Source organism: Sander vitreus, chromosome 3, assembly GCF_031162955.1.
Source record: "Sander vitreus isolate 19-12246 chromosome 3, sanVit1, whole genome shotgun sequence".
Classification (NCBI taxonomy): domain Eukaryota; kingdom Metazoa; phylum Chordata; class Actinopteri; order Perciformes; family Percidae; genus Sander; species Sander vitreus.
The window spans coordinates 12,192,917-12,219,943 of record NC_135857.1 but is presented as its reverse complement, the minus strand read 5'-3'; the positions used below and the strand labels follow the sequence as shown (position 1 = coordinate 12,219,943).

The 27,027-nt window shown below is 39.4% G+C and overlaps 2 protein-coding genes across 2 annotated transcripts in view; both read left to right on the top strand.

Moving 5' to 3' along the window:
- The window catches only part of LOC144515286 (neprilysin-like), a 36,101-nt gene extending 26,710 nt beyond the window's left edge, over positions 1-9,391 (top strand). Inside the window, exons 14-23 of the mRNA XM_078245995.1 lie at positions 1,673-1,771; positions 1,967-2,044; positions 2,266-2,369; positions 2,980-3,038; positions 3,194-3,313; positions 3,623-3,756; positions 4,167-4,232; positions 5,179-5,274; positions 5,551-5,627; positions 5,845-9,391. Of these exons, the coding sequence (XP_078102121.1) occupies positions 1,673-1,771; positions 1,967-2,044; positions 2,266-2,369; positions 2,980-3,038; positions 3,194-3,313; positions 3,623-3,756; positions 4,167-4,232; positions 5,179-5,274; positions 5,551-5,627; positions 5,845-5,944 (933 nt within the window). The 3' untranslated portion in view covers positions 5,945-9,391. The remainder of the gene's footprint in view (positions 1-1,672; positions 1,772-1,966; positions 2,045-2,265; positions 2,370-2,979; positions 3,039-3,193; positions 3,314-3,622; positions 3,757-4,166; positions 4,233-5,178; positions 5,275-5,550; positions 5,628-5,844) is intronic.
- The window catches only part of LOC144515288 (extracellular calcium-sensing receptor-like), a 193,621-nt gene that overhangs the window by 94,720 nt on the left and 71,874 nt on the right, over positions 1-27,027 (top strand). The gene's annotated exons all lie outside the window — the stretch shown is intronic.

Here is a 27,027-nt window from a genome sequence, read left to right as displayed (position 1 = left end):
GTGGATTAGATCAAACTATAATGATACATACAGCTTTTGTAGACTTACCAGATTATAAACCCTGCATTTGACCCATGCAAATTATATTGTAGCGTTTTACATGCAAACAGACATGCATGCATGCAACCACAAACATCTGTGTATGCACATGCACACACAAACACACACACACACACACACACACACACACACACACACACACACACACACACACACACACACACACACACACACACACACACACACACACACACACACACACACACACACACACACACACACACACACACACACACACACACACACACACACACACACTCACACACACACACACACACACACACACACACACACACGCACGCACGCTGTATGCTAAAAGATTTTAAGAAAAGCCTATCAGTACGGTCCCTGGTGGTTTGTGGCGAACCACAGCGTGTTGTCCGAGTGGTCATTTAGTGTGTCAGCGAGGGGTCTGCTGATGGGATGAGACACTGAAATGCCTCTGTCAGCTCGCTGCGGTCTCAGAGCACAGCTGTGGTTAGAGGGATCTGGAAGGGTGACCTTCGTTCTCCCTGCAGTTTTTACTGTCATTTTCCCCCTTCCTATTTGGCTTTCATTTTTTCACTGGTTCAGGTACTTTTTCGTTAATTATTCTTATTCTGTTTTTGTTTTGTTTGCGGACAGAACTTGGATGTCCTATCACCATGGTATAGTACAAAGTTTGCACAGCATTATGCCATCGTGGTGGCGTCAGTCAGTCTGTCTCTCTGCGTGCAGGCACATTCTTGTTAATTCTGTAACGCAAGAGCAATACATCATAGAATATATACTTAAGTTTACGCCACAACTGAGCTTTGGATGTGAATTATTGTCACATTTTTTACTGTGTGAACGGTATATCTCATTATCGTGAGATCCCTACAGTTGAGCCAGTATGACATGGAAATATTTGTTTTGTTCCAAACATTTATTTGCTTAATAAGAACAGCATAACTTGTTTGTTTACTAATTGTGAAACATTAGGCTCAAGTACCACTTCTATAAATTACAGTTATAAAGTTTTGGATTATTTCAGTAACTCAGTAATTCAATCCCAAACGGCTGGATGTCTTAAGATGTAGAATGTAAATTTGTAGCATTATAACTAATGCATCTGCAAATTTGCCATTACAGTAGTGTAGAACATTAGATAAGACTTTTTTTACATACCACACTTTTAATTGTCACTAAACATGATATAATTCTGACTGCCATTGCCTCACCTCCCTTTATTCATATGTAAAAATAATTGATATTTTTATTATTATTCCATCTGTCTTATTAATCGCATAAAACATTATTACACTACCGGTAATATTACCCAGGGCCACCACACTTCTACACAGAGGGAATGTAACCCTGAGTGTTTATATTGATATGTGACTATCTAATGATAGGGCCTGGTTCAGGGAAGTGTATTTTTATGACTGTGTTGCACAATATGTTGCAGTGTGTGCTTTCCACTGCATCCTTTCTGCAGACCTTATGAGAAAAACTCCCACACTATATTTTCTCAGGATATATATTTGATTGTGAAATATCAGTGGCATATTTGTGACTGTTGTCTCTTTCTCTTTATGTGTGTGTGTGTGTGTGTGTGTGTGTGTGTGTGTGTGGGGGGGGGGGGCATCAGATGGAGGAGATGATTAAAGACATTCGAGAAGTGTTCATTAGTAACCTTCATGACCTGACCTGGATGGACGCAGAGACCAAGAAAGCAGCTGAGGAGAAGGTTAGCATGCCTGCCATCGGGGGGGTGGGGGGGGGGGGGGGGGGGGACAGATTACTCCAGCCCAAGGGTATTGTTTATAATGAACTGTCAATGCAATGTATTGTATTGTATTGTATTGTATTGTATTGTATTGTACTTCTTTCGGATATGTGATGACTAAAACGTTGTCAAATTGTCTCCTCTACTTTTCTGTAGGCCCGAGCTATTCGGGAGCGGATTGGCTATTCCGACAACATCATGGATGACAAATACCTTAACAATGAGTACAAAGATGTGAGTGTCTGAAATGGTGTGATTGTGAATGTTTTTCTTTTTTAACCGAATTAATGTAACAGAATACCTGAGCAGGTTCATCAAAACTGCATATCAGTTCTATGAAAACAGCTTGATGAATTCTTGGCTTTTATGAGTTTTGCTGGAGAATATATGACCAAGTGTTGATAGCGCTCATCAGGGCTAATCCTCCTGTTTCTCTGGCTGTGTGTTGGTGTTAGCTGGCCTACAGTGCAGAGGAGTACTTTGAAAACATCCTACAGAACCTGGAGTATGTGCAGAAGAAACGCCTGCGGAAACTCAGAGTCAAAGTCAACAAAGAGGAGTAAGATTTAATTGATGTATTTCTGGTGCCAAGGTTAAATTATTGTTCTGCAAACAGGCTTGTTCCAGTTGTGTAGTAATTTAAAGTTACATTTTTTTATTATGTAATCACTAATAATAAATGACTTATTCACTTATGGTGCTTGTAGTGTGACAGACCATCTTGCATTTAGCACAGTGCATTCACATTCTCCCACACAAACTCCTACTCACACATACAGTTCAGCCTTCCACTGAGCACAGCAGTAATGCTAATATTAACTCATTGTCATTAATCACAGGTTAATTTGATACTGCATTGCCTTGTCAACACAGTCGGTAGGAATTTGCCTTAGTGCCGTTCTTAGAAACTGACAAAGAAAACACACACACACACACACACACACACACACACACACACACACACACACACACACACACACACACACACACACACACACACACATAAGTAAATAAAATATATGAGAAATAAGAGCAGCAACAACCTTTTTACATGCAAACATACATACTATTATATAGTCATATTTATCTCTCATCAAATCTTAAGCATGCTGCACTATATTGCTCCTCACTTTATCATTCTTTAATTCCACCCTCCGTGTCTTCTACAGGTGGGTAACTGGAGCTGCTGTTGTCAACGCCTTCTACTCATCCAGCAAAAACCAAATAGGTATTTTCACATGTGCACATGCAAACGTGTGTGCAATTATTTAACATTCTGCATTTTGTAAAGCAAGTTGTGTAAAGACAAACCCAAAGAAGTTACATTTTCATTTTATTTCTACTTCTTTTTTTCTTTTCTTTTTTCTTTCCCCCTGGTGTCAGTTTTCCCTGCAGGTATCCTGCAGCCGCCTTTCTTCAGCAAAGGCCAGGCTAAATCCCTCAACTATGGTGGCATCGGCATGGTGATCGGTCACGAGATCACACATGGCTTTGATGACAATGGTATGATTGTCCACACTATTGCTCTTTGTTTCTCCAAGAAGCATACTTTTCATTGAGTTATGCAATGTTATTATGTTCAATGTTAGGATTCTTGTATACTGATATCCACAACTGCAAGTCACCCAGAAACACAATGGAAACGAGTGAAATGTAATGGAAACCTGTAATTAACGTCACTTGCAGCATGTTTGTGCTGTCTCAGATAACAACATAATGGATGTTTGGGCATAGAGAGGTGTCCCAATCCTTTTTTTCTTGTTAAACAAATACAACCAGCCAAGCCTTAATGCATTTGGCTTCTTGTTTTAGGTCGTAACTATGATAAAGATGGTGATCTGAAGGACTGGTGGACACCAGACTCCACTGATAGGTTCCTGGACCTGTCGAAGTGCATCGTCAATCAGTATGGCAACTTCTCCTGGGACCTGGCCAATGGACTTCATGTATGTCCTGGTAGACAATCTCTCTCTCCTTCTTCTTTCTTTAAGTTTTTATATAATTTACTTTTTCTCAAATATTGTCCCAAACTTTGCCCATTTATTTGCTTTCCTGTTACTTTTGCCAGCCTATCCATTTTCATCTTTCTCCCAGTTTTGCAGGCTCATCTCTTCTCTGCTTCAGTTACCTTTAATATTTTCTGTTGACATATCAATCCCACTCCCTCTCTTTGTTTCTCTCCCTCTGTCCTATTGCTTTGAACTATGCTTCTTTTATCCCTTGGGACAATGCTTTCTTGTACATGTATCGCAGAAAAGTGATATCTGTGATTTGCTGAAATACAGAGCAAAAAAATATCATCTCCCTCTGTCCTTTTTCCCTGCCTATCTTTGTGTTTTCTCTACTTATATCCCAGTTAAATGGTAACAACACCCTCGGGGAGAACATTGCTGACAATGGAGGGATACGGCAGGCATATCAGGTAATGAGCCTGAAAACAAAGGAGGGAACTCGGTTTAAAAGTCCTGGTTTAAAGATGACGGAGGGATAGGATTTAGTAGGATTTATTTTCATCTGCTTGCTAACATTAATAGATGTGTAATTTTGCCAGGTCACTGACAGGCTCATTAGTTATTGTAAACACAACAATAAAGGACATAATGTTGCTGCTGATTTTTTTTATTAGAGGTGAACAGAGAAAGGGCATTCACACATTTGAATGCAATATGAGATAATAAATATTCTTACTTTATGTCAACCATGATGTTGTAGTATTTCTTTTATATTTATTTACATTAACATTGTCCATTTTGTTGCTCCTGGAGATTTGCGGAGATCTCCTTTGTGAGTTACAAGGTTTCAAACATGCCTGTATACTATTATTTGAGTTTCATGCTGGACATGGAATGTGACAGTATATACAAAGTGACATGAATTAGCATTAAAATGATAACTAAAAGGCTGGCAATATAGTTTAGATTAGTTGCTGCAGCAATTTTCAATTTGCTACATAAATCAATAAATAGTTTCCACAACAACACAGTTGTATTTTTCATATACACAGGATTTACCAAACAGCCCAGCATGTGAAAGTCTGTATAAGGAGTTTATAGGAAGTATTCTCAGAAATTAATAATTTTGATGAAGACAACAGAATAACAACCACGTCTTGAACCGTTCAACCGTTTACTGCTTATTTTCCAAGTTTATCATTGAATAGTAATGAGTCAGAAATGGTATTATGTGGCACATTAGGTACATTTATTAATTGAAACATCTACATTTAATTAGCAGAAGTGTAATATGGAATGCTTTTTGGCCAAGTGTTTATAATCAGCAACAATTAGGTAATTCTGAGACTTTTTTGATATTTTTCAAAAACAGCTGTGATATAAGATGAGAACATTTGTCTCATATTAATACTACAGGCCTATAAGAACTATGTGGAAGAGCATGGAGAGGAGCCATCACTGCCGGGCATTGACCTTTCCCACAATCAACTCTTCTTCTTAAACTTTGCTCAGGTAGTTGATGGATGTGTGGTTGGATTGATTGACTGATTGATTGATTGATTGATGTCTCGATGGATGGATGGATGGATGGATTGAGTAAAGTTGGATGATGGATACATAAATGGATGATAAATGGATGGATTACAGTAATGGATGGATGATAGACACTTTGGTGGGCAGTTTGGATATATGAATGGATTGATGAATGAATTGAAAACATGCATTATATTGGTATATTGTAAATTGTATTGGTCTAATGCTGTATGTCCTAATCTCTGTTTTTTTCAGGTGTGGTGTGGAACGCACCGACCAGAGCAAGCAGTTAATTCCATTAAAGTAGATGTACACAGTCCAGGGAAATTCAGGTTAATTCAAAGCGATGTTTTTTCTTTTACATCAATCAGTCATATGAGGCAAAGGGCAGGAAACAAATTACAGTGTATGTGTAAATGTGTAAATGTAGTACATTTTAAAAACTTGATAAAATGACGATTGATGATGTTGTGTACATTTCAATTACAAGTAACCTTCTAATACAGCAACTTTAACCCCAACCAACAATCTCCTCTGTATGTGTTACAGGGTACTGGGCTCCCTTCAGAATTTCCCAGAATTTGCCAAAGCATTCAACTGCAACAAGAACAGCTACATGGTCCCTGCCAACATCTGCCGTGTGTGGTGATCCACAGAACTGTGGGATAGTGTTGCCCCTGTCCCCCTGCAGTACCTCTCCCCTCTGACTGTTGGAGCACTCGTGGGGGGCTACAGGGAAGTGAAAGCTCCCCTTAGCTCTTTACTGAATGGACCAAGGCCGGTGGATTGACACTGCAGTATGCACTTCCTCCGCGGAAAGCAGTGGACTGTACCCTCACGGACGGATGGAGCACTGTCTCTCCGACTCTGATACTGTAGTTCATTCAATCAGCCTGAGTATTCCTCTACTCACTGGATACAATCACTCCTTCTGTTTAATTTTTTTCATCTTGTTTTACTCATCATTTGCGAGTCTGCCAATGTGTGTGTGTGTGTGTGTGTGTGTGTGTGTGTGTGTGTGTGTGTGTGTGTGTGTGTGTGAGTGTGAGTGTTTTTGTCAAGAGAGGGGCAGACAGACAAATGTGCTCCAATCCACTGACGTGAATACACCACCCACCCACCCACGCTCATACACATGTAACAGGGCTGAACCACTGTTCTGTATGTGGGACAGAGCTGTATGGCTCTCATCAAACCTCAGCTGGTTTAAGCCTTCATCTACATGCTGATACACTCTACAATGTATTCATAATGTACTCTTTGTTAATACTTAGAACTAGATTAAGTAAATTATTATAGAAAATCTGAATTTATTTTGCTGAATAGACCAGTATGTTTTTAACCGTGATAGCATATTACACAATACTGTTCTATATTTAATGATAATGACTTAACTGCAGTTGACAGCCAGCTGCTGCTCATTAGCAGTATTTAAAATTAACCAAAATTCAAACTTTGCCTTGAACACAGCTGGTCATGAATCATTGAGCTGACAATCGACAGTCACCAGACCCTTTTATACATTCACTGAGCCTCCTGTGTGTTTCTGCGTGGATGTATGTCTCTATGTGTTTTCCAGTCTTTTTAATTCATTATGATCGCTGCTTGCTGTTCGTCAAGCAAATTGGTATGCCTTACATGATCTGTTGTGCTGCTGTGTCTGATTGTGTGAATGTGTATTTGCAGGAGAAAATAAGGACACGAAAATGTATCATTGAAGCAATAGTTTGACTTTTTTGTTGCTTTTTTTGCCGACTGTTACATTAGAAGATCAATACCACTCTCGTGTCTTTAGACTACAGCCAGCAGGCGGTTAGCTTAGCTGAGCATTAAGACTGGAAACAGCTAGCCTGGCTCTGTCCAAAGGTAAAAAAAACAATGACATGGAAAGCTCAGTAATGAGCTGGCTACTTCTTGTTTTTTTTAACCAGTACAGTACCAGTTGTGGTTTTGCGGGGCGTTGTGTCGGACTGTTTCTTGGCTGAGAGCAGTGACTTCCTGGAGTCTTCGCCAGCTGCCCGCAACCTGATGGTGATGACAGGACTTGAGAACTTGGAGTCTTTACCCTTTCATTTTTCTGTGGATAAAAAAAAAATATATATTAGGGCTGTCAAATGATTACATTTTCTTAATCGCGATTAATCGTTGAATTTCTATAGTTAATCGCATGTTTTATCACATGATTAAAATTATATTATTTTGCATTTCAGAACTGTTTTTAAGTACATATTAACAATGGAAAGCAATTCTTACCAGTGCATCTTGATTGGGAATCAAATGAATGCAAAGAAAATGACTTTATGAACTTGATTTTAAGATTTGTATTTGTTTATTATATTTAATCTAGTCACACATTTGAATCTAGAGTCAATATTAGGGTTGGATATTGTTTGGTTTGGATACCGGTGCTAAAGCGGTACTTTTAAAACGGTACCGGTGCCTTAACGGTGCCTGAACCTTTTTAAGAAAGTAAAAAAAAAGAAGGGTACTAAACAGTTGGCAACATTAAAGAACAGCTTGTTTATTGCTAAGGCCATATTGTCAAAATTAAATGTTTAATAATAACGTAATCACTATAACAATAACTTATTTCACTAGTAAATAGCTGTTGAATGACAAAAAAACCACCAGATGGGAAAAGGGCATTTAACAACAACTTTGAATGCACCACGAGGCTGTAAATTACCAGTTTCATTGAACGCACCGTCTGTGTTTTATCCGACAACGGCAGCTGCAGATTGTTACATCCCGGTGTTGAATCCTCTACAGTGAAATACAGACAAACTTGATACCGTTTAGCGTTAGCCGTCAGCATTTTAACCGTGTTTAATCCAGCTACTAGCTAGCGGTAGGCTAACGTTAGCTGCTGTCGAGTGTAGTGTTAATTAGCGTCACGTGCAGCAATGTGTTCTGTTGCCTGTAACGTCTGTTTCAGAGCATCAGAGAGAAGTGCAGACATATCAATGGCACCAGAATGAGGCACCGAAATCCGCGTTGCTATTCCTGCAGCAGCAGGATGTGTTACGAGGAAGTACGGCAAAATAGTAGCCTGTTAGGCACGACGCAAAGCCGAGTGAAGTGAAAATAAATTAATAAATGGCGGCATGCGATTAATACGATTTAAAAAAATTAACGTATTATGCTCGGCCCTTAATCGCATCACAATTAACGCGTTAATGCTGACAGCCCTAAAATATATATAACGTTTTAATTGGTTAGCTTTAAATGTGCTGGTAGGCAGATTTGTTTTTTACCTTTGGACGGTCAAGCTAGCTGTTTCCCCTGTTTCCAGCAGAACCATCTCCTGGCTGCTTTATATTAAATAGGCTGATATGAGTGGTATCAATATCCTCAACTAACTCTTGGCAAGAAAGTGAATAGGTGTATTACACACAATGTTGAACTATTTAAGAAAGGTGTGGCAGGTTCTCAGTTTGATCTTCGTCTAATCACAGGAAGTGCGTCATATGAGCCATCTATTTTGAATGTTTCTTTTACACATTGAAGCAAAAGTCAACAGATGATGATATAACTAAGCTTTCGAAGGATTTATCTATTTTAAACTGCAGGTTGAATCTTTGCTGGAAGTCAATGCACTTCTTTCAACAGTGCATGCATTTTTCTGAATGCAGAAGGTTGTATCAAGTCAGTAGAACACAGTTTTCATGGTTTTGTATGGCATTATTTTCTACGTTAAAGTGTAACTGAGGCTGTAACACAAGGTTCGGTAATTGTGGACATTTTAGCCTTTGCCTTTTATATAGAAATCATTGCAATGAATGATGCACCATGATCATGTAGACCACTTCTTCAGACAGTATACAACACCCCCCATGTCCTTTATACATTGATGTTTCCCATGTTCTGTTATTTTCATTGTTTGTGCAAGCTTTCTGTCTCTCTGTCACTGTCGCTCAATCCCTCAGGCTTTCTTTCTTTCTGTGTCTCTCTCTCTCTCTCTTTCTCTCTCTCTCACACTCCACCTGTAGAAAGACAGATATACCTCAGTTGCCTGTATTTAGATACTTTATAATAATTACTGATAATCATCTTGAGGAGCATTGTCTTTTCTTTCAAAATAAATCTTTAAATAACACGCTGAGCCTGCAGGCGAAGGATTGTTTATGTATTTGTGTGTGCATGTGTTGTTTTAGCATCTGAATCAGGCTTCTTTATAAATGCATTGCAAGCTCTTAAATCTGATACAAAGACATGTTACATTCCATCTTAAGTGTTGGTGCCTATTTTTTGCAGAGAGCCTCAAAATGAGAAACATTATTTTCATGTCAGACTTAAATTATGCACTGCATGACTGTACAGAATATCTTGATGTTGCTGACTTGATGGTTTTTTTTTTGGACTTCGGTGACTTTACATATAGAAATCTTGTTAAAATCCACATCAAAGCAGACATTCTGCAGCATGTTCCTTTGCCCTTTGCTGCTGTCTGTGATGTTTGTAAAATAGGTTAAACTATAGAGAGATTTTCCTACATTCTCTTTCCCCTCATACATTAACTGGCTTGGAGTATTGGGAACATGGGGGTTTAGTTTCATTTAGTAATTTCCACAGAGACAGGAAAAAAAAGAAAAAACAATAAGTTAATTTAAATGCAGCATTAGCCCAAACTCTTTCTTCACTAATTGGACCTATAAGCATTGAAGGAGTAGGGCAATATATTTATGGGTGCTCCCAAGCTGCCTACTGATAAATATACCCCATGGCGCAGTGAACCAGCAAGCACATTTTCTGGCACAGAGAAGGCTTGGGCAAACAGTCAGGGAAGTACAGTGAATAAGAAAAAATATCAAGAAGTTTAGATGTAAAATGAGAGCCAAAGAGAATTATAACACACAGGATGTGTAGGGCAGGGGTGCCAAGTAGGAGCACCAGAAACATAGCCAAACTTTGATGCCCAGTGTTAAAAATATCTAGGAATGGGGAGTGCAGCAGCGGCCAGAACCAACACACTTGTGCAAATACACATATGTTAAAGGGTAACTTCCTTTTTTTTTCAACCAGGACCCTTTTTTTCCTATGTCTTAGTGTCTAAATGACTGATGGGAACAACATTCTTTGACATTGGTCCAGTATTAAGCAAGATCGCTTCAGTCGGCCTTGTGCGATTGTGTGACTCATTTCAGTACTGATTTCAGCTTAATAGTAATTACGATTTCTTATTTACTTCCTGGCCTCCCCTTTTGCTCTCGGTGGCAGCTAGCGCTTAGCTAACTGAAGGGTCACACCACCCACTTTCCTCGTACTCTCGCCCTCCCTCTCATTAGCAGCTAAGCTTTCTAACATCACAGCTAACATTACAACACCTCAGCATGTTCCTGGGAGGGTGAACAGAGTGTTTTGCACTTTGTACACCATGGACTGCTGAGGATTTATCCTGAAAGAACATGGAGCATGGGGGATGTTTGGAACTTTTAAACTTAATGAGAATAAGAAACATGACTGGAAATATTTTTGTCAGTAAAAAAAAAGAAAAGACACACACAATTAACACCTTTGTACTTTAAACCTTTGATCTTGAAGTCATTTTTTTATAAATTCACCCGTGTTAGACCTTTTGTTTTTTCTCTCAATACAAAGTTGTACTCCCCTCTGTTGCCCTCTGGTCATAAAACGACTCAGTTTTCCTTCATGTGCCCTTTGGGTGACCCTAACAGTGGGTCCAGTGGTATGTGTGTGTGTGTGTGTGTGTGTGTGTGTGTGTGTGTGTGTGTGTGTGTGTGTGTGTGTGTGTGTTGGGTGGGGGGGGGGTGGCAGGCATGCAGCCTCTGGAATGCTTGTCAGTGTGTGTGTGTGGCAGTGCTTGGGACATTGTGTGGCGTCTGAGATGTATGAAAGGGGAACAGAACACTATTATATGCATATGTGTGTACACACCCCATGCACACCTTAAAGGCCCACTCCAGTGTGTTTTGAAATTTTAATATTTCTGTGTCATTTTCTGACAATGTTGACTTAACACACTGTTCGCCAAATATTTCAGGAACATGACGTATGACTGTAGTAAAATCGGCAGGTCATACGGCTGACTTAGTTAGGTGTAATGTTCGTTAGCTAGCATGACCTATTGCATGAGCTAACTGAGGGTCTTCATTTTATTTTTTAGCTTCATCCACGTGTGTTGTTACATATTTCATAATGGCCTTTGTGTGGCGAACTGGTGTAATCAAGGCATGAAATCTCACTGGTAGAAACACACCGAATGACTCTCTCACTCGCTCTCTTCTTTGCCATCTTTACGGGCCACAGCGCACCGCAGGAAGGATAGACATGTTGCTGAGAGGTGTAAGGAGGTTTGCAACGTGCACCAGCACCGGCCTCTAACAAGTTTCAGCCCAGACACGAAGATCTTCTCAATTCAACGAGAGAAAAGTACTGTTCAAAACATTACAGTGCAATGCGAGTCTGTGTTATACTAATCCTTGCCTCATTTATGGTCTGATGAACAGTAAATTCATCCAGTTACTGTAAGTGACTTATGGCTGTTATCCAAGATGCTGTAGCTGCAATCTGGTTGCCATGGTTATTGGTTATGTTTGACTATTATCCACACCCATTCTCTGTTTGAGAAAGAAGGTTAACTGTTGAACAGGAAGTAACACTGACTGGAGGGGGGCTTTAAAGAACACGTGTACAAAAGTACACGTGCGTACACACATATACATGCAAATGATGGATTAGGGTCATAAGTGAGACAGTGTTTCAGGTAGGCGATAAGAGTGGGCACCATGCTATTGCACACTTCATTTGAAAGGATCTCCTATTTGTGAAGTGCACTCTCACTGCTCTCATTGTTAAAAGCCACTAATAACTAACCATTTTGACCGACTTTCTGTAAAAGGTTTGAGTAGCCACAGCTTTCTCACCAATACTTTGGTATAAAAGAAAAATAATAATTATCTCCTATTTCCATTAGAAAGTTGTACTGTTTTTGGTGCTCTTGATTTAATACATGATATATGATAAAAAACATAAATTAAGTGGATTCTTCCATTTAAAATCATGTTGCTTTTACGTAGTGAATGCACAGGCAGCAAAAGAAAACAGTACACCTTTCATGTGTCGTTTTTGACTCGTGTCAAGGATTTATATATTTGAAATAATTGACACACTGTACACATAGTGTACAACACAGTGAGTCTCAAATAACCAATATTTACAGTAACAATGCTGACAATCACCTGTGAGCATTCAATGACAGACAGTGAAACCTATTCAAAATATAAATATTACAGTCACGACTAATGATGAACCTTTTCAAACTGTTTTCCATTGGTGGCCAACTTGTCTCTCTCTAGTTATGGAAATCACTCTAGTGGAAATCTAGAAACTGCAAGTTTCACTTGATCTATCCCAGAATACAGATTCTCTAAATCTCCTGTTTGAGCTGTCACAAAGGTACACAGTATATGCTCACTCCATAATTAATGTAAAACAGTGACATCATGTGGTTGTTCAACACATCGGTGTCGTTCAGCTGAACCTATGGTGACTTACTTACATAAAAAAAACATCCAATTTATTTTAAATATTATGTTATTGTCTTATTTCTTTAAACGAAAAAATACAAACCACCTGTTGATTTCTGCATTTATTATTTAGCAATCTGGAGAAAGCCATGGATGTTTTTTTTTTCTCCTCACGTTTTGACTTGGCTACAGCAGTGCACTTACCTTTTCCTTACAAAAAAAAGCATTTATCCCTCAAGACCCAATAAGTAATTCAAGAATTTTAGAAGTTGTTTCAAGCCTGCAAATAGCTTTAATTAAGCAAACAACATTTGTCAAGAAATCCGCTCTTGATTGAAGTTATTGTACAGAAACTGCGACTGCCGCCATTAAAGTTACCATTGATCCTCTGTTAACAGCAGGTGAAAGATCTGTTTTATTACTCTTACATCTTATTGCAGTCAGTGACACTGTCGGTATTTGCAATTCCAATTTACTGCTTCAAGTTTAGGACTGCAAGAAGGTCACAGCACTTAATTGGTTCAGCTGATATAAAACATTTTCTGTCACTTCTTTGACATGCAGTACTCTGTGGGGCTACTTTAGGTTACAATCTTCATGTTGGTTTCCATTTTGATGCGCTTGTTAGGCCAATTAGTCTATAAGAACAGCAGTTCAGTGGCATCTTGCATCATTACACACTGTTGATACACAGATACAGCTGACTGAAAGGATGAGTCACTCTTAAGGAATATCATAGAGGCATAAACTAAAGAGAGACATGCCATCTTTCTTTCCTCTCCAGTTTTTAATTATCTGAATATCTTTTTTTAGCCACTTGGATTTCCTGACATCTGGACTGGCTGTAATGCTGGCATCAAAATGTAGCTGCTGTATAGTTACACAACTAAATCATATAAGTCAAATTGTAGCTTTTGGTATCTGGATATGTTTTAAAGTTGTATTGATTTCTTTTAAAGCACAGCTGTATCTTTCCCAATGCTACTGTTATAACCAACTTGAGAATTTCCTTTGAGTCAGGGAAGAGCATCACATTCACATACAAGGGCCTTTTTGCGGTCACAACTAGTTTAAAGGGAAACACCACCTACATTATGAATTCCCATATGCTATGTCCATGGCCTAGGAAAGTTCAATCAACATTTGTGAACATAAGCTACAAAGGACAAAGACAGAACCAGAGAAGAAAGTTTTAAACTTGTGATGCTATCAAGTATCAAGTATCAAGTAAGTGTGGAGCTGCTCCAGAGACAATGGATAGAAAATATTGTGAATCCACATGTTTGTATTCTTTTTCTATTCTATTGTAGTATTCTCAGTTCTGAAACATAAAATGTAGTACATACTCAGAACATTCCCATCTCAGTGTCATCTAGAATAGTGGTTCCCAACCTGGGGTCCGGGCACCCCTTAGGGGGGCGGCAAAGATCACAGGGGGTGTGCAAGTCTTTATCTGGTTTGAGGTTGAGGTAAAAAAAAAAAATTTGCACATGTTAAACAAATTAGGATAATACACTAGAATATATAATGAATACAAAAGTCTGTATAAAAACTATGTATTTTTGTTCTTGCTTAAAATTGTAGGCAGGCTACTTTGTAGGCCAAAGAAGACCTCTTAACCTGGGACCCTTGCTGTCATCAGGTCAGCTGCTAGCTGCTATCATCCTCATTTTTCCTGCCGCCACGGCATCACTATTTTATGAATGAAACATGGCGGAGAAACGAAAAAGTGCTGATAACTCCTCTATATCAAAAAAGAAAGTAAGGCTCTATCTCGAGAGTAACCTCAACTTCGGTTTCAGAGGGGGCTCACCTTTTCTTAGACATGAGTAGGGGGGGCGCCAAGGAAAAAAGGTTGGGAACCACTGATCTAGAACATATTTCCCAATTCATTGTCTATAGAGCAGTTCCAGACTTTATATTTGATAACATCACACATTTGAATTTTAGCAGTCTATTTTTGGGGATTTGGGAGATAGTTGTTCATGTTCACTAATAGTTTTGGACTGTCTTGACCACAGGAAAAACATGTGCGAATTTTGAAAATGTGCGTAGTTCCCCTTAAGACCAAAAAAGACCTGGCTTATCCCTTACCTCCTTTTGGCTTTGAAAGCCAGGTTGTTACAAGGCCATGTCTATAAACAAAACTACTGGTAACGCTAATACTGTTACCAATATTGCTACCTTCATTAGAATATGACAAAAAAAACAATAGTATGTTTTTAGAGCACATTTTATTAAATTATTATTATTAAAGCAGTTTAACAAGCTGTACCTGTGCACAAATGACATGTATAATTATTACTACCATTCATTTTGTTGTTACTGTATATAGCCTTAACATAGCCTTATCTTAGGATAGAACATCTGTTAACTTTGGGTCCTAATCACATGTTTTCCATATCACCATTCCATTTTGCAAGCAGTACGGCAATACGCATGGAATCTAAACAGTAGACACACAGCATAATATAACACACTTGGAAGACATCTTATTACATAGCACCATGTGGTGTACCTGCATAATGATCTATTCTGAAGACAGTGATGCCAAATTGAGGCTGGTAGTGCGAGAGTTGAGAGGAGTGTGTGTGTGTGTCTTGACAAGTGGAAGTGAGAGATACTGTTTTGCTGTTTTGTTGAAGTAAACAGACTGGAGATGTTAACGGACTCAAGATGCTTCTAAATTACTATGAAGCAGTGCGTGTGTTTAATACAAGCTTCCATGTGTATGAGTGAGAGTGATTGTAAAACACATTTTCCTGCCTGAACATGTGTATGCAAATGTTTTATTGGATGCGATGTGTTTCTGCTGACCCTATTGCATTGCTGTGGTACAGAAAGTTTCCATCTCAACCTCATTACATTGATGTTTGCATCTGGTTCACATGTTCAACATGACACCAAGTATACAGGATTATTGGGCCTGTGCAGGCTTATAAGGCTTACACCTCCTGCTTGCTGGAAAGTGGATGTGGCACAACCTACAGTAACAACCAGACAATCTAATTCCCTGTTATTAAATGCAGACGTGAACATGCTCTTTAAAGCTGACCATGCTACTATTACAGATTTGGAAGCTTAGTTGTAATGGCAAGTTTTGCACTGAAATTTCAGGCAAACATTAGTGGTTAAATTGCTTCAAGCTGAAATGAAAATGCTGGAATCTTTGAGGTTGAGTTTAGCTTTAATCTTGAATTCCTTCAAGTGCTTACATTTGATGAAGCAAATTATGAGCAAAATGTCTCTTCAGGCCACCTCTGCACATAACAATTAACATCCCCACCCAATGTTTTCCCCCATTGTTTTTCTCTTCACATCCTATTAGTGAGGACTACTCATAATAAAAAAAGACAGACTTGTGGTAGCCATAGCAACGGCATTGCCAGTCCTAACACCCAATATGTTCTGTGCCCAGCAGTGTGACATGAATACACAGAGGACATACATAGGCAAACACACACACACACACACACACATATACACATATACACATATACACACACACACACACACACACACACACACACACACACACACACACACACACACACACACACACACACACACACACACACACTCAGGTATATTCATTCCTCATTTTACTACCCCTCACTTACAAAACACTGTTGCTTTTTCTACGTTATCTCTGAAAGGCTCTGCTGAAGTGCAGCAGCCTGAATACACAACAACTCAAATGTGTCTGACACATGCAGTGTTCATAGAAAACAGTGGGTGTTCTCATTAGGACATCTATTTGAGGGTAGATTTAATAGATTTTTAATCTGTAATACCTAAAAGAATAGGATTATATGATGTATTAAATTAAAAGGGAGAAAACCACAGTACGTATGTTTTTTTGATTTATAGCGACAGAAAATAAAAGGAAACTGTCTTCACAGCTAAACATCATTACCACTGGACCATGGCAGATATCCATTGCAATCCATTGTTCACGTTTATATCAGCATTTCCACATCTGCCAAACAGCAGGAAGTATGCATCTGACAGAAAGTTATTATCAAAACATAGAGATGATATTTAAGACGAGACGATGAATTCAATTTCTTCCCTGCACACCTCTTTTCTGCCAAAGAAAGAAAATCAAAATACATTAGTAAAAATAACACACTTTTTGATAAATGAGCAGTTTCTGCATGCTTATGTTCACAATTTTCTTTTTGTTGCTGACGTTTGGCAAGATTGTTGTTTACCATTTTCACCATCTTAGTTTAGTTTGTTGATATGCTAAATTTGCGCTCAACTGCTAAAAGAATGTCGTTATATGGGAAGGGCACACTGTATTGTTCATACACTGATACATGTGTATACCAGCATATTATATACTTTAAAGATGGAATCATGTACCCAAGCAAAAATGAAGACAAAGTAGACAACTGCTGTGCAGCCAACAATCCATCCTACCATCAGTAGAACAGGGAAGAGTTTGTGGGACGAAGCTGAGAGACAAATATAGAAAAAATAAGAAAGGGTTGTGAGGGCATGGAAAGATTTATTGAAATAAACTCTGGACCATTTGTTTGTCTAAATATATAGGTGCAATGTGGGTTTCTTACCTCTCTTGGACATGGCACCTCTCTCTGCTCTAGTGTTTTTGTTGTGATGGGTGCAGCGCCAGGCTCCAGGCTGTGAAGAGTTGACATTGGCATTCGGCAGGGAAGGGTGGAACAAATCTGGGGGACTTGGATTTAAATCCATCCTTAGCCCTCCATCGGTCCCAAATAACTCTAGCCTGTTCCCCTCTCCTCACCATTCATACAAAGCATTATTTTACTGACAGCAATTTAGATTCTTCCGTTATCTTTTGGAGGTGAGGCCATTCCAGCCATATCCTTTTCTCTGTGGACCTGGTCCCAGCTGTGCTAGGCCCTGTGCTCCTCTTACTGTATTCCCCTAGAGGAGCTACTGCAGCTGGGGCTTGCAACTTTGTCTCTAGAGGGTATAATGGGTCTTCTTCAGTTTGGTCAATAATATGGTTCAATACCAGAGCTACAGGAAAACAAATCCAACTCATTTTATTAAACAGCATTTTATGAAGAATATTGTGTGAATTTTGACAAGGCCTTGTCTATCTAGACACTTACTGCAGCAGAAACCAAGCACAAGATTTCAAGGAGTAGTTTAACAATTTGAGAAATTTGGTTATTCTTTTTTTAATCATGATTTGGGCTTTTTTGCCTTCTATTGATAGGACAGCTGTAGACAGGAAAGTGGGTAGAGAGAGGGGGGATGACATGCATCAAAGGGCCACAGGTTAGAATCGAACTCGGGCGACTGCGGTATGGAATAAGCCTTGGTACATGGGGCGCACGCTCAACCAGGTGAGCTACCAAGGGCGCCACTGAAATATGCTTCTTCTTACCAAGAGTTAGATAAGATTGATACCACTCTCTCGTTTGTAGGATAAATATGAAGCTACAGCTCAATAGCTTAGCTTAGCTTAGCTTAGCCAGCCTGATCTTACAGAAATACCTCAAATGACCAGACCACTTAACACCTTGCATGGAGATGGCACATACTGTGTTAATAATGGCAATGGAAAGTCATGTAGGCTCATATGTCATGGTGGACACACAAATTCCCTGGTTCAACAGTTGGGTGGCTGGGGTCAAACAAACACCCAACTTTTACCCAAGAGACCACAGCTCGTGTCACGTGTGAAACCAAGAGTCAACGTTGACTTATTTATATAACATACTTAACTTACATACGTAAGTTATGTACATACATTTATAAAAGGAAATCTGTGTGGCATATTTTAAAGCAAGACATTAAACCTCTGCTTTGAACGATGTTCAATGTTCATGATGCTCTTAATTATAGGTAAGCCTCCTCCCAAATAAGATATAACAGATTAGTGCGATTTAGTGCTGGGAGAAGGATTTATTTTACCTTCGGACAGAGAGAGACAGGCTTCTTTCCCTTTCTTCTCAATCTTTTTCCCCCTGTTTACAGCCTTTGTGCTAAGATTAGATGCACATAAGATAAGGTAAGCCAACCGGCTGTGAGCCACAGCTTTTTATATCCCAAAATGTCAAACTATTCCTTTAAAGGCTAGGAAGAGGGCAGAGGAGATGAGAGGAGAGGAGCAGTAATTACTGGAGACTATTTAAGAACAAAGGCTGAAGGAGGAGAGTAGAGGAAGAGAGGGATCAGGTGGTCTAGAAAGTGGAGAGGACATTAAAAAAGAGAGAACAGAGAAGAGAGGGCACTCATGGTGTAATTGTAACACTTGTCACTGACAGGGCCTGCTCCTGAAAATGACAGCCCTCTCTTCACCCTCTAACCCCTCTCATCTTTTATAGGCCACTCTAATCTATCCCTCCTGTTAATTGTACATCTACAAAAGCATGCCCGCAAATAGCCCATAATCAGTACGGTGAGATGTGAGAGATTGATTGCATAATTACATGGAATTACCCAACCCCTGCTATCACTGAAAAGTGTGGTTGTTGATGACCATCAAATATCAAAAATGTATGATCTTTCAAAATAAGTGCAGTAATGAGAGAAGAGCTGTGGCTTATACCAAAAGTTACAGTATCTCATATTAAGATAAAGTACACTTGTATCATCTATTTGCTGCTGTCTCCGGCGATCTGAATGAACACACCTGGGTTTTGCTCCATTGCTGCGCTAGCTCCAAGTTACTCCATTCTCTCTCTTTAGTAACAAACTCATTTTCTCCTCCTGCTAAGAAACAATCTGATTCCCCTCCCATGTGGCAGTGATGTCTGTTTCGTCCTCCTCTTCCTTCCCTTAGTGTGGCAAGAAATAACCCACAACCACTGAAGCTGTAAGTATCCATCCCTGCTAACATGTTTTGAGCAGATAATATACTGTATTATATCACTTAATTTGTTGTACAATTGGTAGATCGCCCTCTGTTTCATGATCAACCACAATAACAGCAACAACAACGACAACAACAGAAAGAGCATTTGATATAAAGGTCATAAATTCTCTTCACTGGATGTTATGTTTTTCTGGCTCTTGTTTGTTATATTCATCAGTTTTATCTGGCTGTATTAACATGTCAACAATGTTAACGTCTTATGTGTTAACTAATGAATGCTGTTTATACTTCGGATTTCATTTGGATTTCCCTCGCTGCGCTCCTATCTTCCAAGTCATGCATATCTGTGCTCTGCTCCTCTGCTGCCTCCCTGGGTTTATCCAGGGGGTTGTTAAAAATGGTAAAGTCTATTTCAGGTAGCGTTTATCAGGCTGGAGATGTAGTGATTGGAGGTTTCCTGTTTATGTGAAGGCCCCGCAGCCTGATTTGGATTTTCGGAGTGAGAACGTTAATGCTTCATATGAAATGTAAGATTTTGAACAATTACATTTTTTCTTTTCTCGAACATGTTTACCTGAACTGAAAGTCTATGTTTGATACACTCTGTCATAATATGTCTCGATTTCTTATGTTCATCTTTCCTGACATTATTTTCCTGTGTTCCCCCTGCTGCAGTTCTAACCAGCGAGCTTATCCCTGGCTTCAGGCTATGATCTTTACAGTGGAGAAAATTAACAATGACCCAGACCTCTTGCCCAACTTCACTCTCGGCTATCTGGCAGCTGACACTTGCCTAACAGAGAGCACCACTCTGTTCTGTGGCTATTGTAGTCTCGCATTGCCAGACCTATCTCCAAAGCTCTGCGGAGTAAGGTTTAGCTACACCACAGATACATTCCAGGATAGGAGAAAAGAAATGCTCTGGGTTGTTATTTCTTTAAACCAATCACAATCGTGTTGGGTGGTGCTAAGCTGTGGATGCAGGGACGGTGACTTGAGAAGGAACTTGTTTTGGTGGAACATTTGCACCTTGCAAAAGAAAACGCAGCATACAATATTAACTGAAGTTAACTCTTCACTTAATACAATAACGTGAGCTATTTAACTTAGCTGGACACGTGGGTAAAAGTAATTTGCTCTTACAAGTGTATCGCCTGTGTGTATTTTGTCCATAACAAATACCTACCAATCAGTCCCAAAACGCCCCAGTTAGGTAGTAAATGCAGTAAACATATTCTTTGTAAATCTTTCCAATCATTCCCCGAAAGAACCAAGCAGGCCTGCCTTGTTGCACAATCTAAATCTTCTTAAAAAATTGCCATTTTCAGCGTGTAGCTTGCTAGCTCTTAGTTTGTTGTTTCCCGAAGGGAACAGAGTTTGAGAACGGCAACACACACAGAGCAGAAGAAGAGGGACTTCCGGCGGAACATCAGGGAAGCTGGATGTAGGCAATTATCCTGGAAATGTACTGTGTTTGATCCAGACTATAGCTATGGTAGCTTGACATCAGACTCTATTGTTGGAAGCACAAGCTGCAAAAAATTGGAGCTGCTATATGGGCACTGCAGAGTAGCTGCTCAATGCAACTAAATAGTTAGGATGGATCAAATGCAGAGGGTAAGGTTTATCTCTGGTACTACTTGAGTATAACTCAACTCTGTCTATTTCTGTTTTCCTTGTCTAGTGTCTGTCAAATAACCAATCTCATTCTTCACAGGTGAGCTACTTAGCCTCCTGTGTGTGTTCGAGCGATAACAGGAGGCACCTGCTGTCCTTCCGCCCAATGCCCAGCAATGCTGCAAGCGTGGGCCATGGTTGAGCTGTTGCGCCTCATGGGGTGGGCTTGGGAGGGGCTGGCGTCTAATGATGATTTTGGCAGATTTGGGATTCAGATGTTAATGGATGCACTCAAGGGAACTGAAGTGTGCATTGCTTACTATGAAGGGATTCCATACTGTAAAGTGTCAATATTTCTGCTCTATTTATTTCTCCCACCCACCATTGCCATAATGTCTCTTTCTTACTACATGCAGTTCTCATTTGAATCTTAATCTTTATTTTTCATTCCAGGAACTATCCAATGCAAAGGATTATTGAAACCATTCAGAAATCCACTGCCAGAGCTGTGGTTACATTTCTTATAGAACGGGGGGAACCTGATGCATTATGTGGGTCCTGCTCAGCAGCACCTGGTACAGGTGATTCTGTGTTTAACACATTGCGGGTTTAAATTAATGCATTACTGTAAGAAATCACATATTTCACACACCTCCATTTGAGGTCAGTTATACAAACAGAGATTCAGTGTCTTGTTCAAAGTCCTGCAGGTTGCAAAGGGCTTTCTGTTTCCTAATGTGATATCTGCTTCAGTTTTCATTTTATTTGTTATCTAAACAAATCTCCCTCTTAATTTCCTGACCCAACCTTATTTTTTCAGGAGCTGATCTGTGTACTGTGGCTGACCCTGGCTTCTGCTCAGCCTGCAGAATGAGCCATCATGGACCACTGGGGACCCAGGATAATTCTTGAATGTGCGATGGGTCTGTGATAGGCTTCTCAGGGCTACTTGCCTGCCTCAGCCTCCTCCTGCCCTTCCTAGCAAGGAAACTCCCTGGCATATTTAATGAAGCCAAACTGATCACCATCAGCATGCTGATCTTCTTTACTGTCTGGGTGGCCGTTGTGCCCACTTACATTATAAGTACACTGTCGCCATGGAGATTTTTGCCATCCTGGCCTCTAGCTATGGCCTTCTGTTCTGTATCTTCATTCTCATTCTGAGGTCTAAGAGAAACACTAAAAAACACCTGATAGTTATATAGTGGGAAATACCAACGCCTCATGGTCAATAGATGAAGGCATTAAATACTAACAGAATTTGCCTCAGTTTCGACTTTAGAAAACTGTATGATGTTTATCATGATACATGCTGCAACAACAGTGACAACAACAAAAGAAAGAAGCAAATAAATATTCTTGAAATGCATAATCTTCAATGTTATTTATACTTAAATATTGTCACTTTTCTTCTGTGCTCATGTTACCCGTACATAATTTGATATAAGCTATTCAATGCAATCTCATGAACGGGTTCTTATGGTATCATACAAAACCGTATGCACAGCAATCTGCATGATATCTAACAAAAATAATTAGACATTGCTGCTAAATGTTCTCTAGCAAAATATCTGCATATGTATTTTTGCATTTATGCAAATAAACCTTTCATCATGTAATCAGCTCATAAGTTGGTGTTGTGCCACCGTGACAACCCATTGTAAACATTCACTCATCAGACAGTGGATGTGATAATTGTTCTCATAGATATTATTCATTGTGAAAAACTCTGAATTGCTGTCGCCTGACATTCTGCATTCTGTCAACACTTATCTATCCTCCCATTTTAGAACACCCAAACATGGATCTGGTGCCTAATTAGATCAGCATAGTGACTCATACTGTATCAACTAATCATCACTACCTCTTCAATTTCGGGAGAATTGTGAGACCTTTAGATCATTTGCTGCCCTATATAATGTAGACAGCCACATTGGCTCCAGTAAATGGTGCTATTGTGGCAGAGACAATTAGTTTCAGCTGCAGTTTCTAAGGTGCCCTTCTACTGGCTCTCACTACATAATAGGTGAAAGAAAGTTGAAGAAGAAGCTACCTGAAAAGAGTGGGTTTTAAGATGGTAAAATAACAGAAAGCCAGGCTTATAGTAAAAGAGACGCCATCATCATTAGAAGAGATTTGAGGTCAATTATTGCACAAAACAATGGACTTGGGGAAGGACTGAGACAGGCAGCCCCAGAGAGTGAGAGGGGTGCATACAGAAAAACAGTTTGTAAGGTGTGTGAGTGTTATGAAGTGTTCAGTGTCCATATTGTAAATGAGGTGGGAATTGTGGTATTTTATTCCAGCCTTAATTTGCAATCAAAAAATCCTGCCTGTGGTGATACTTTCTGGCTTGTTGTGTCTCAGTTGGTATCTTCCACTTGAGCAGAAAGTGAGCTGGGTGGTGTCAGACACTGAGGATGCTCTTGTGCTTTCCTCCTGCAGCGTTGTGTGTAGAGTGTGTCCATGGAGGGGAGGTCAGAGCCGATGATTGTCTCTGCAGTTGTAATGACTCTTTGAAGATATTTCCTCTCACCCAGGCCTGGGTGGTGTTTTCAAACCATACTGTGATGCAGCTGGGGAGAATGCCCTCGATGAGTCCGCTGTAGGCCCGGGTGAGGTGCTAATGGCTTAGTTAGCCTTCTTCAGCAGCCTGATGAAGTAAAGCTGCTGCTGTGCTTTTTTACTGTTGCCACAGTGATTTTGTCCCAGCTCAGGTTTTCTGTCATGTGAAGGCCTAGAAACTCATGACTGTCAGCCTGTTCCACCTCAGTTCCCTTGATGGTAAGAGGTTGGAGAGGGGGGGGGGGGCTTACCGTCTGAAGTCCAGAAGTAGACTTCAGACTTTGGTTTCAAACTTTGGTTTTGTGTTTGTTAAGAACAATGTAGTGACCTTACCCGTAGACAATGCTTTATTCACGCAACTCTGTTTTAAGGTTAAAGTTATATATTCAAGTAAGGACAACTGAAGCTCGTCAAGTTTGTTCTATTATTCATCAAAGTGAAGATTGACATTGAGTATAATCATTATGCAAAGACACTAATAAAAAAACTCCTTAAAAACCCTTTTCTGTCATGTCCTTTTATGCAGTCACTGGTGAAGACGATAGCAGAAATAATGTGTCTCACCAAAAATGCAATAGCCCGCTGCACTAAATGGCTCTTACAGTTTTTTCCAACTGCTTACACACAACATCTTTTCATGTCACACGCTTTTTGAAACCTCTCACTCAAAGTGCACAATTACACAGCAAATCTCCAAAACCATGAGCTATTTCTCAGCCTTTCACTCAGTTTTCAATTGCATAAAACACTTTTTTCAAAACACTACACACAAAAATCTAACAGGATGTGACTTGCTTTCCTTTTCTAAACACAACCAATCAAAATGCTACACTTATTTACCAGGGCACACACACACAGTCCTCACATGTGCAAACACCTTATGTCATAACTGAACACTAACCAATCACTGCTTTAGTATAGGCATATACAGAGGTCAAAGGTCACATTACCTGTTTTGAACAACAGATGCCAACAATAGACAGAGAGCAAGGGGAGGAGGAGGGACAGACAGGGGACGACAACGAGGAGGAGGGAAGAAGAGGAAGGAGAGCCATCTCTGATGAGATCAGGGCCACACTTATTCATCATGTGATCAACCACAGACTGACCATGAGAGAAGCCCATCTTGAGTAGCTTAACAATGGCCTCCATACTGCATGCACCTATCTAATGACTATTTCAGCATTACAAATCAATCAGACTTTGTTTGTGCATACAAAATGTCATGGATCAAAACCGCTCTATATTCTTATGCAAGGATGAGAACATAGATATGAATTGCCAGCAATACGTTTTTTTCTTAGCATGAGACATTGAACAGTCAAACACAGAACATCCATCACAAAAGCTAAAGTTATAATAATAAAAAGAATTCCAATAAAAAAATATCAGTACTTTCCTGTAAACTTAAAATGTTTATATGCCTCAGTTTAATAGCAGAATCTACATATTGCACCTTCTACAATCATGTTAAATAAATAAAAATCGCGGTCTTCATGACAAGCTAATCACATTTTGAATATAATTTAGATTTGAAAACGCTTAATTGTTCAGCCCTAGTTTGTAGGGTTTTACACAGATATCCTCTGCTTTGTATTTTGCCCAATGTTGGTATGGGTTGGTTGTGAATAATCTTCCATTTTGCTAATCGGTAACCCTTAATTTTGCATATCTATCATATTTTTGATATCTTTCCCCTTGTCCTATTAATAACTTTCTGTGTTTATGACTGATGTATCAGCTATTCAGGCAAAAATATATAGAGTATATGCCATCTTTATACTGTACATCTGCAAGTTATCTTGCTCTGAAAAAAAAAAAAAACGGTGCTTGTCAGACTGAAACTGGCACATAATGCAAATTTATTTTGAAAATGTGATTTGCCTCAGAAATTGCTGATGATAGTTGCAAACACTTTAAAATTAGTTTAAAAAAAGTAGTTACCGAGTAGAAGTCAAGTAAATTCTCGATAGTGCTAACTGAAAGACACTTAACAGAATATTTGCTTAACAACTCTCCAAACTACTTCCTCAAAACAGAATATCAAGTTAAGTTACACTTTCTTTCACCCCAAGATATCATCACATCACAACTTCATATTCCTAAAACAGTATTTTGTATAACTTCTCTAATCTCTGTCTTTGATGAGGTAAACCCCTATGTGTCCAAACATCTGGTCAGCATGAAAAAACTCATGATGACAAGATTAAGTAAATAGCTGTAAGTGTTTCCCTGTACACGGTCAGCAAACCTTTGTTTTCATGTCTCAAATTATGCTTTTTCAGTATTTCAAGGAATTGATTTCTTTGAATTCTGGACTTATTCTCTGCACTCACTAACTCTTTTAATACATTTTTCACAGCCATGCACACTTCATTTTACATCTGTGTGCCTGAAATTTGATGGCCCATTCATTTAATTGAAGAAATTACTTTCTCATTCAAATCATCTAACCCTCGAATGGAGATGATCTATTCTGATGTCCTTAATTAAATCTAGAAAATAGTGCAACGATCTGAAGGATTACTCTTTGAAATGACACTATGAGGAGACACCCTGCAGCCATTGATATTTATGATGCAGAAGAGAAGAAAGACACAAGTTAAAAATGCAAAGGCTAAGAAGACGGAAAGTTGGAAATGAATGCAAATCGAGTAATTCAGTATCAATAAATCACTGCTGTCCATCTGCGCCTCCCAACACCTTTTCCTCCTGTCTGTCTCGGATGGACGTCAGAGTCCAGACGTTTTTCCATCTTTCAATTTATTTCTCTGCCTTGGGAGGAACAACAGATCAATCAGTGGTGGATAATCAATGTTAGCCTGAGAGCAGCTGTGGAGGGCTGGAAAAATGTCTGACGTTTTAGTTTGTTTTTGTAGGGAAAAGTCAGGCGTAATGTTTATATGTAAAGGCCTCTGGAGTATAAGGGTTTAATTAACCAATGACAGCTGGGATTTCCACAAAGCATACCTCAGAGATCCTGGGCCTCATCATTCTATCTCAGGTCAAATCAGCATGGACACTGTTGCCAAATTACATTCAGATCTTGCAATGAGCTGTCCCTCACATTTCTACTGAGAAGAGGGTCATCTACAGTACTGTAGCTGGAAAACTAAAACCAAAAGAGTATGGTATTCATGTTTTTTGTTAATTGTGGAGTGTATGATTTTTTCTTGAAGTCCTAAATTGTGGGACGAACTAGACTATAGGGGGGTTCACAGGAGAATACCACAGATTGGAAAAGGT